Genomic DNA, 11415 nt, shown 5'->3' with positions numbered 1-11415 from the left:
CCCTGCCCTGGTCTTCCTCCTGATACTAAACTAAGCCTGGTAATTTGAAGATCCATTCAAGGCCAGCGCATTCCAGGCTGGATCCTGGCCACGCTCACTGGATTCCTCAGTCAAGGTTTGCATTTGCTCAAGATTGTAACTGGAAAAAATCAATTGGTTTATCAGTGTTCAAAGCTAAATGGTGTTGGGACAGCTTCTAGAACTTAAATAAAACAACTCAAGTAAGGTGAAATATGCGAAGATAAAATAACTGAAAGCAATTGAATGTAATGTGCATCAATTAATGGTGTCATGAACTAATAAACAACATTGACAGAGCAATTAATCTGAGGAATTAACATGCTCTCCTCCAAAGCAGGAGAAAACAAGCTGGCTCTATCTGCCATGTGACAGCTCTTCAGGTATTTGTTCGTTTTCGTTCATTAAAAATAAATTAATATTATTCTTCATTGGAAGTTTTAAAGCAGAGGTTGGAAGGTCAGCTGTCATGGATGAGATTCCTGCATTGCAGGGGGGGGGGTTGGACTAGAGGACCCTCAAGTCCCTTTTAACTCTATAATTCCCCGACTACTACTACTACTACTACTATTACTACTACTAGGTAAAGGCAAAGGGACCCCTGGCCATCAGGTCCAGTCGTGACCGACTCTGGGGTTGCGGCGCTCATCTCGCTTTAACTATGACTACTACAACTACATTATTTCTGTATATTTATTTATGCCCCATGTTTTTCCCTACAATTAAACCCCTGTGTTGCAAACAATTATCAGTAATATTATTTGGTTCTATGTTTATTTGGACTTCTGTTTATTTGGTTCTCTGTTTTCAAGAGACTCCATCAAGAGTGCATATTTTGTGACTTTCAGAGAGTTATAAGATTTCTGTTTATTTGGTTTTGCAGAGAGTGCATATTTCATATATTCCATACTGTTTAATGTTCTGTATAGATTATATAAAGAGTTTATATTGACATCCCATGTTTTTCCCTGACAGGGAAATTTATCAGTAAGTCTTAAATTTTATAAATTGTTGGTCTTCATGTATTTATCGATATACTCCTCCAATTCTTATCCTTCTCTTATACATCTCCGTTTGCATTTTGTGTGCGTTCACCTTCTTGTCCTTGTCTGTGTTTTCCAGAGGGAGGTCTCCTTGCCTTGACTCTGCCCATTAGCCATGCTGGCCTTCTCTCCATCCCTTCCTGACCTGAGATATGGATTCCTGCAGGATCTCTGCTTCTTGAGGTTTTGAGCAGCCCTCTTTGGGCAGAAATTCCCTCTTTTAAGGCCAGACGTGACTCTTGGGACTTGATGCCAACCTTCCTCTTGCTTGCATTGCATAGCCCTGGTCTTCTTCTTCTTCTACTACTGACAATTTCCCATTTTATACAATCATTTTAACATTTCAAGACTCGACTTCCTTCCCCCTCTTTCTGTGGTTTCTTAAATTTATTTTTTATATTTTATATTTATATTACAGTATAGTCTATTACAGGATTTTGTTTATGTTAAGTGATAAATTAATATGTTTAACTCTAGAAGGAGAAGATTTAAGGATGTTAATGTTTAAGTTAAATTTCAAAAAAACTGGGATTTGGAAAACCGTTAAAAGGACATCCAATGAAATTCAACCAAGGGGAAGCGAGGAAGTCACTTAACAAGGTTAATAACTGTAATTTTCAATAAGGCTACGATGTTTGTTTGTTATTTTTGTTTGTCTTGCGTGTGTTTGTTTGTTTGTTTATAATACTGTAAAAACCAATAACTTTTTTGGGGGAAAAATATTTATATTACAGTTATGCTTATTTAAATATGCATTCTATATTTAACTTATTTTTCCCCATGGACGAAGGTGGTCCTGATATATAAATACAGAAAATTCTTTCCGTGTTTGTTTTCACTGCTTTTTTCTGTGGAGGAAGGTTCTCTCTCTCTCTCTCTCTAAAAAATTGACTTTTTTTTATTCCTCCCCGCTTTGTGCTCCCCTCGCCTAATCTGTAGTCCGCCTTCAGCCCTTTCCCGGAGAGAGAGAGAGAGAGAGAGAGAGACAGGAGCTACCTCCTCCCGCGGCCTCGTCCCGCTTCTCGGTCCAAGTGGCGCCTCCTTTTCCCGCCTTTTCCTGCCTCCTCTCTGAGGGGATGTGTGGGGCTCGCGTTTGGGGGGCAGCTCCTCGCCATGGGACCTGGGGGGATTTGGGGGGCGCCCCCCGCCTTGCTGCCCCATCTCTCTCGACGGGGCTCCCGTTTCCTCTGGAGAGCGAGGCCGCCTGAGGCGCCTCCTGAGGGCAAAACCCCCTCGCCTCTTTGAGGCAGCCGCCATCCTCAGATTGATCTGCCTTTCAGGACACCCCCCCCCCGGCGGGCTTTCCCCACAGCCCCCCATGGCAGCCTGAAGAAGGAAAAGCTTTGGGGGGGGGCTGGCTCTGCTGCTGCTGCGCCCCCCAAGTCTCTCCCCTCAGATTTCACCCCCAGAACCTGACCCGGTGGGTCTGTGAGGGGGCCATGGGGGGCCATGGGGCCAAACAGGTTCTGGGGCCCCCAAAGAAGCTCCCCCCCCCAGAACCTGGCCTGGCATCTTGTGGGGGGGGAGACAAGATGCCCCTGTCACAACACGGACCCCCCCCAGGCTATGGGGCTGCCTCCCCACAGAGGCGCGCCTGGGCCTTCGCGGCTCCCTCTCCGGAGGACGAGCTTCTTCTCGGGGCGCTGGAGGCGTAAGTGGGGAGGACTTTTTTATGGCTGCCTGTCATTTCAGATGGATCTTGTGTTTTCACTGTTTTCCGAATGGGGGGCTAGAAATAAGGGGGGGGCCCGGCCAGAAGGAGCCCCGACTAGGCCTTGGCCTCGGGGCTCCTCTCGGGAAATAGGAGCCGGGAAGGCCGCATGGAAGGAGGCCTTTCTCCCGTCTCAAAGTGGCTCCGGTTCCGGTTCCAGGCTGAGCTCAAGGCTAAACTTTCCTAGCGAGGTACAAGGAGGAAATAAAACGTTTCGGCCGGATTCTAGCTTGAAAACTTTCTCCCAGTGGTTTACTTGCAATGCCCGCCATGCAGAAAGGTGTCCAAGAAGAGGCATAGACGTCCTCTTCATCCCCCCCCCCACTTTGGCAAATTGATTTAGGCTGTAATAGGAATTTCATGGTCTTAAATATATGGTGATGTTCCTAAGTGTACCAGCCAAGCACATACATAGATCAGCACAGGAAGGCCAACCGGGAACCATTTTGATTCCTAAACTGAGCAAATGTTTCCTCTGCAAGGTCAAAGTGGAAAAGCCTCCCCCTTGTCGTTTCCCTCACAAATCCTGTCTTAAGGGTATGTCTGTGTTTGAACAGGGCATGAGCCTGTGACCTGGCTCAGGAACTAAGTATTTATCATTACAAAAGACTGGCCAGGCTCCCCAGAAAATCCAGTCAAGTGACCTGCCAGACAGGAGATAAACAACAACAGGAGAAAAATATTAAGATTTCTATTTTGGACCGCCTCTTCTGTGATGTATGTATGATGTTTCTGGGGGTGGGCTTGATCTACAGGGTGGCAATTTCAAAAGTTTTTATAAGGTCTTGCACACCATCTTTCTGGGTCTTTCCTCTCTCCTGCAAGTGAGGGGAACACCCTGTTGCAACAGTTCAATAAAGGCCAAGCCTACAGGCTGCTGTTTTGCTCCAAGTAATCCTGGTTGGTGTCTTTGTTTTTGTCCAAGGAAGCCCTCGGATTTTTCCGTTAACAAGGCCAGTTAATTAATGATCTCCTCACCTTTCAATCGGCTCATTGATTGTCTTTTTATATACCGTATTTTTCCATCTATAAGGCGCCCTCTATTTTGGGGGACTCCGATTTAAGAAAATGGGGGAGATGGCCTCCGTGTATGAGACGCCCCCCACATTTTGTCATTCTTTTTAAGGGAGAAAACCTAGTCTTATACACGGAAAAATATGGTATGTTGGAAGCTGCCCAGAGTGGCTGGGGAAACCCAGTCCGATGGCGGGGGGGCTACGATAATTATATATTATTTGTAGCCCCCCCCTCCAATCGGACTGGGTTTCCCCAGCCACTCTGGGCAGCTTCCAACATATATAAAAACACAATAAAACCTCACACAAAGCTTCCATATACAGGGCTGCCTTCGGACATCCTCTAAAGATTACAGGATTTTTCTGTGTATAAGACTATATTTCCCCCAAAAGTTTAAAACTGGGGGTCGTCTTTTACACGGAATGTTGCAATTATTTATTTCTTAATTTTGGGCTCAAAAAATAGGGTTCGTCTTATACACAGTGTTATACACAGAAAAATACGGTACTGTATATAGCACCGGCAGCCGACTGGACGACATCTTTTCAGCCAGCCGCCATGTTGCTTTGGACTTCTGGTTCTGGGATTGAGGCAGCTTTCCGCCAGCCTAGGACTGTGGGGTTTGGGGTCCGTTTGTCGAAGACCCCGAGGGGCCCTCTGAATGGCTTACTTCCAGGTAACGGAAGGACTGTGGTGGCGGCAGGGCCCTCCCCCCCCCCCCCGTGGGATGGACTTTGCACAAGACGCTTTGCCAGCTGTTTCCAGATGGTTTATTGTGGCTATAGTGGGATGGAATGCCAGGAGGGGGACAGGCGGATGGTCACCAGATGAACAAGGGCTTCCCGTCCGTGGACGCCATGAAACTGAGGCAGTCCAGCAGGGTCAGGCAGTCCGTCATCTTCTCTGGAGGCACGATCTGCTCAATCACCTGCCGCAGGTAGCTCGGGTTGTTGTAGACGTCTCCTTCAGGGCCTGCCGCATCTGGGCGCTCCTTCAGGATCCCGTAGGTGTTGACAATGTGCTCTGTGAACTTGGAGTGGAAGTTTGGGTCATAGCCCTTTGGCTTCAGCATATTCATGATGGTGTCGTAGCGCTCCACCATGGATTGGCGCTCCTCTGCTGACATTGGAGACAGGGAGTCATTGGCTGCCTGTGGGGAGAGAAGCAGCATTAGAAAAGAGGGTTTCTGAGCCCTCGAGAAGAAGCCCAGCCTCCTCAGCCGCCTTTAGGGAGCTGTAGGTTTATGCAGCCAGGAGGGTCAAATGGGAAAAACTCCTGCCGCTCCTGGCATCTTCAGAAGAGGGGGGGGGGGAGAGGCATCTTTGATTATTCCCTAGGGTCAGTGCCAGTTCCCCACCCCCAAGCTGGCACCCTCCTTTGGTTTGGAGCTGCTATCCCCCCATCAACCCTAGCCAGTCAGTTTGAGAGTTCAAACCCCAAAGTCAGAGAAATTTGTAGGCACATGTTGCGAATAGGCAGCTACAGTGGTACCTCAGGTTACATACGCTTCAGGTTACAAACGCTTCAGGTTACAGACTCTGCTAACCCAGAAATAGTACCTTGGGTTAAGAACTTTGCTTCAGGATGAGAACAGAAATTGCGCAGCGGCGGCGCAGCAGCAGCGGGAAACCCCATTAGCTAAAGTGGTGCTTCAGGTTAAGAACAGTTACAGGTTAAGAACGGACCTCCGGAACGAATTAAGTACGTAACCAGAGGTACCACTGTACATTTCTGTTTCCTTCGTTGTTGGCATCCATCTCTCGGAAGACAGTGGCTACTGCATTTAACACAGATATCACTAGGGCCTTACGTAAACCAAAAATTACCCTTAAGCTTAAACAGGAAAAAAGACATCATATTAATCAATTTATTTATTTATTAGAAAGTGATTCACTAAAATCATTTTAGATTGAGCTATGTAGGCAAGGCTGCATTCTGAGCATGGAGGGAGCCAAATAGTTCACATTTAACAGGTTGGTGCTGGAAAGGGAGGGGTCAGAGAAACCACAAAATTTGCCCTGTGTTTGCGTAGCTGGGGCTATGCTGCTTCCTCGCCTTGTGGGATGGGGGCTGCTTCCTGTTCTGTTCTTTGCCACTTGAAAATAGCAGAAAGCAGAGCTGTTCAGAAGCTGCCTGAATCTCCCTAGCAATACATGGTGCAGGAGGGATATGGAGGCTGACTTCTCTTTATTGTTTTGCACCAAAGGAAAAAGGAGTGAACTTGACACCACTACAAATGAGGGACGGGGGGGGGGAGATATTTGGTTCATTTTGCCTTTTAACATGAAGTTCTTTAACTGCATTTCTTGAAACAGTGACGTAAAACACAGCTACCCTTTGAGAGTCATGCTCCTCTGGATCTTGCGACGCAGTTTATTTATTTATAAAAAATATTTACACACTACTCAATCATAAAAATATATCAAAGCAGTTTACAACATTAAAAATATAGAAAACCATACACTAAAAGTGTAAAAAGGTTAAAAACAAGCATCAGGTAACCATTGTGGAAAGATACAATCTGAACTGCCTGCATAGGCCTTGCGGAATAGAAAGGTTTTCAGCAGGCTTTTGCTGAATCGTTATTGACTGGGTTTATGGCACTAAAGACTTGGTTTCTCATTGTCAAGTGAGCATCACCAACTTGGAGAACAACCAACGACATTCCTATAGATGTTCAAGGCTTTGAAAATTAATACCACCTTGAACTTGGCTCAATAGTAGATGGGACGTCAGTGCAGCTGTTTTAACAATGGTGTCACATGTTCATAGAATCTGTCACGGTCTGGTTCACAAGCGATTGAAATCCTGGCTGGGGACGTCGGGACCGGGGGCAAGATGGCAGGGTGGGAGCAGGAACGGAAGTCCAGAAGCCAGGAGTCAGAAAGCCAAGAGTCCAAGGGTCAGAGAGCCGGGAGTCAAGAAGCCAAGGGTCCGAGGGTCAGGAAGCAAGGAGCCACAAAGTCAAGGGTCCGAGGATCAAGAAGCAAGGAGTCAAACACAGCAAGGCAGGAAACGTGTTGCTGTGGCAAAGAGCCGAAGGGAAAATGCTGACCTTATATCCCTTCCCGGCTCTTGCCACCAGGTGCTGTGAGTTACCAATCGACCTCACCTGTGTGGCCGCGCCTTGCTTCTTCAGAGGAAGGCCCCAGTCCTGCAGAGTCCTATTGGTCACAGGGCTTTGCTTCATTTACACCTGACAGAATCGTAGCGTTGGAAGGGACTGTAAGGGTCATCTAGTCCAATTCCCTGCAATGCAGGAATCTCAACTAAAGCATTCAAGACAGGTGGCCACACAACCTCTGCTTATAAGCCTTCAAGGAAGGAGAGTCCCAAGAGAGACCGTTCAATTTCGAACAGCTCTTACTGTCAGAAAGCTCTTCCTGATGTTTAGTGGAAATCTCCTTTCTTATAACTTGAATCCACTGGTTCAAGTTCTACCCTCTAGATCAGAAGAAAACAAGCTTGCTCCATATTCCATGTGACAGCCCTTGAGATAGGTGAAGCTGGCTATCACATCTCTCAGTTTCCTCTTTTCCAGGCTAAACATATCCAGCTCCTTCAACTGTTCCTTGTAAGGCTTGGTTTCAGACCCTTGGTCATCTTGGTTGCCATCCTCTGCAACCACGTTCGTGGCCAGAAGCTCCCATCAGCAATCTGGCTGCAACATTCTGTGCCAGCTGGAATTTATGGACCCATTCTCCAACCAATAAATGTGCCGAGAGATACAGATAGAACAATGTATGAAAGGTGTTAATGAAAAGAACACAGACAATTGCATTATATTGATTGGAGAAACCTGTTTGTAAAAACGCATATATTACGCAAAAATGCGTATTAAAATGGATAAATCAGGATAAATGCATTTTAAGAGCCTGATGAGTTTTTGTGAGTGCCTTAAAAATACTATGCAGACTGATGCAGGTGGTGAATTGGACATCATAACGGAGAGAAGTGGGAATAGACGGATTCTTCCTATAAGCACAACTTTGAAAGGAGAAGAGGCCACGGCAGGAGTTGCAATAAGGGAAACTTTTTAGCTTGAGGGCCACATCCCCTTCTCGGTTACCGTATTTTTTGCACCATAACACTCACTTTTTTCCTCCTAGAAAGTAAGGGGAAATGTCTGTGCGTGTTATGGAGCGAATGCCTGCGGGTGGCGGGGGGGATCTGCTGCAGTCGTGAGCAGAGGATCCATGGTTCCCCTTCCTTCCCTCCTCCGTGGTTACAAAGCATGGATCCACATGGATCCTCAGGATTTTTGCATTGGGCTACTCCAAACTCACTGTCAGATCACATGTCTGTGGCCACAGCATGAACCACAAAAATCATATATCCACTATTTCATTTAGAATATTTTTTTTCTTGTTTTCTTCCTCTAAAAACTATGTGCGTGTTATGGTCTGGTGCGTGTTATAGAGCGAAAAATACGGTACTTTATTTGGGGTGCACGTCAGTGGTGGGCAGAGCCAGAGGCAAGAGTGGGCAGAGCAACAGTTGTTGTTTTTACCTATAGGAAAGAGTGGCTGCTTTCTATAGTCACTCACGTACCACTCTCTATTCTTCATCCAGGAAAGCCGGAGCCATTATAAAGAGATCAAAGACACACATTCCATCCAGGCAAAAACACTCAAAGAGAGTGACCTCATGAGCCCAGCAGCTCTGTCAAAACTGGGCTGGGATTGGCAGGCTCTGATGGAGGATGCAGAAGAAACGGGGGTGAGGGCTGGGGAACCTGGGTTGAAGTGGGATCTCCTTTCCACCCTGGCTTTGGTCACTTTGGAAGGGCGAGCAGGGGTGTCGTCTCTCTTCCTGACATTCCTGTGGAGCAGGAAGACTCAATGGAGGGCTTTGATCCACTCACTGGAGGCTGGACAGGAGGCAGCAGTGACTGACCAGGATCCTGAGCTGGAGGGTGTAGCCTTGTGGCCTAGAAGCTGACAGTGCCTTTGCAGATGGAGCAGACTCGCCCGCTCCGATGGTGTGCACTCTTGCAGTCTTGATATTGCCGCACGACAAGGGAATCTTGTGAGTGAGCGTCCCACGCCAGTCCTTAACTCCTTGGCCTGCTCCTAAATTCCTGAACTGCGATACTTGAGCACGATGTCTGCTGCTGAAACTGTACCATTACTTGCCTGGATGAAGGTGTCTTTCTCTTCTCTAGGTGTTGGGTAGGAGCCAGGACAAGGGCAAAGCAGGGCCAGAGGAATGTGGCCTGGGGAAAGTCCTGGGGGGCCAAACAGAAAGGCCTCAGGGGCCATGTTTAGCCCCTAGGCCTGCGTCTTCCCATCTCTGGACTGCAGCTTTCAGGGTTCCTGTTCCTCCATCTTCTTCGATTGCACCCTGTCAACACACCACAGCAGGGCTAGGACTGGGGAGTGGGGGGCAGGGGAATCTCCCCTCACCTGCTGGATTTTCTCAGGGATGCTGCTGACGGTGAAACCGTAGAGGCGGACCCGATCAGGGAAGATGCTGGAGAGGATCCTGCGATCCAGCTGGAAGGCAATCTCTCCAACGATGCGCTCCATGGTTACCAGTTTGGGATCTGTAAGGACCAAGGGGGGATTTCCAGTCAGTCCAGCAGGATAGCGCAGTAGGCAGCAGATCTCCCAACTCCTCCTTGAGGGGGACACCCAACGAAGTGCTACATTTGCTCAGGGAAGCCTTAGGGCCAGGGCAGCCCCTTTAGGACTGTCCCCATACTGCACCCTCACTGGACATCCTCCGTGCCCTCCTTGAGTGCTTTTGCCTGTGCAGGATGTGTCCTTGAGGTGCCTCTGACTTGCCTGGATAGAGAAACGTGATGTGTGTGTGTTTGTAGATATGCTGGTTGACATCTTCCAATGGCACAAAAGAATATAGGGTTTAGTCCTGTTGACAAAACTTGCATATTATGAAAAAGAGATTGAATGAAGTGCACTAAACAATATTTATTGAAAAATAGTTTGGTAATTATTGGAATGTAACATGCCAAGACACTGTTCAACCTTATATTTTATTTTCACTCATATAATCATTAATATAATTTGACATTCTGCTTGAAATTCAGTCATAGCCGAAGGCACCCAAAAAGTTATGTATCACTCCTTAAACCCCTGGAGACACACTTCATTGTCTCTTGAGACAGATGAACGCCAATAAAAAACCCTCCTTAAACCATAATTGACCTTTTGTATATGGATCCAAGATATTATGAAATCATATATTGGTATATTGTGAAATAGAAAGCAGATGAAGCAATGGGCAGAGCACTATCAAAAACTGTACATGTGGGAAAACATGGTTGCTGACACAGCAGTTGACAGCATCCAGACACTGCCTGTCTTGGGAGAGCTGGATGTCCTCCCTCCCTCGATGAGCTGCAGGATGCCATCAACTCTCAGGCACGAGGAAAAGTCTCAGGACAGTACCGAATTCCTAAAAGCTGGCCTCAAGTCCTCCCTCATGCTGCACCTCCACTACTTCCTCTTGTTGTGTTGGGATGCAGGATCCATGTCACAAGACATGCATGACTCCAGCATTGTGACCCTCTACAAGAACAAAGGTGACTGCCATGACTATTAACAACCAATTTCTTGCCTTTCCAAAAGGGAATGGCAGAATGTGATGCTAACAACCTATAACCAAGCTGATTTTTAAAGCACAGGGAGATCCCCCCCCAAACCCCAAGGCTTCTGTTGGATAAAAGCTTTTTGTTGTGATGCTAATGACCAATACCAATATGAAGGCCTACTAGGCTCGTGTGTTGGATCACACTGCATGAGGAAGATTTTGGGCATCATATGGCAGGATAGAGTCTCAAGCAAAAATGTGCTCTCTCAAGCCCATATTCCCAGCATGTTTGCACTCTACACTCAGCGACGTCTACACTGGCGTGATCATGTCCGCAAAATAAAAGATGGCAGGATTCCTAAGGATGTGCTCTACGAAGAACTGGCTTCAGGCAACAGACCTGTCTGCGAATATAACATGAATGCTGGCACCATCAACCCCACAGTGTGGGAATCTCTTGCAGACAATTGCAGTGCCTGGAGGCAATCAATCAGGTCATGCATCCACAGCAGTGACCAGAGGAGAAAAGACCTCTGGGAGGAGTTCAGAAAGAAGAAATGCCATGGTACACCTATATCAGCACAACTGGATGCCTTTATCTGCCTTAGCTGAAACATAACGCGTCTCTCCCATATCAGTTTCTGCAGCTACAGCAGATGTTATAACTCTCCAACAGTCTGACTTTACCCATAAAGGGGCACTGCTCATTTTCTCCTGAGACAGACAGATGCCAGAAGCATATTAAATTTGTATTCTGCCTTTCATCCGAAGATCATAGGGCAGTTCACAACATAAAAATAAACATGAGACAAAAATACATTAAGAATCAAACGGACCAATAACCCCCCTCCACAAACATGCATTTTTTTAAATTTATTATAATGAAAGATGATTTTATTTATTATTTATTCAGGGCCACGCTGCCTCTTCATTCTGGAGAGAGCCCCATGGCCAACATGATTTTAAACCATAGATAGTCTCATCCTCCATTAATCCTCCTTTTTAAAACATCTGGGGATAGAGGCCAATTTGCTCAGATAGGTAAGGTGCCGCCGCCGAGGAAGCAAGAAACAT

General features: G+C 46.7%; 1 protein-coding gene across 4 annotated transcripts in view; it reads right to left on the bottom strand.

The window, feature by feature from the left end:
• Positions 1 to 4536: 4536 nt before the first annotated feature.
• The window catches only part of SPATC1 (spermatogenesis and centriole associated 1), a 44196-nt gene continuing 37317 nt past the window's right edge, over positions 4537 to 11415 (bottom strand). For 2 of the 4 annotated variants that reach the window (XM_083516519.1, XM_083516515.1), the window contains exon 4: positions 4537 to 4939. In XM_083516519.1, the coding sequence (XP_083372645.1) occupies positions 4864 to 4939 (76 nt within the window). In that variant the 3' untranslated portion in view covers positions 4537 to 4863. Of the gene's footprint in view, positions 4940 to 9194; positions 9335 to 11415 lie in introns of those variants that run through there. The other 2 variants (XM_083516517.1, XM_083516518.1) reach the window with 2 other exon arrangements.

The sequence above is a fragment of the Podarcis liolepis genome (genome assembly GCF_965112155.1).
Source record: "Podarcis liolepis genome assembly, chromosome: 8".
Classification (NCBI taxonomy): domain Eukaryota; kingdom Metazoa; phylum Chordata; class Lepidosauria; order Squamata; family Lacertidae; genus Podarcis; species Podarcis liolepis.
The sequence above is the reverse complement of the archived record's forward strand: the minus strand, read 5'-3'. Positions and strand labels throughout refer to the sequence as shown.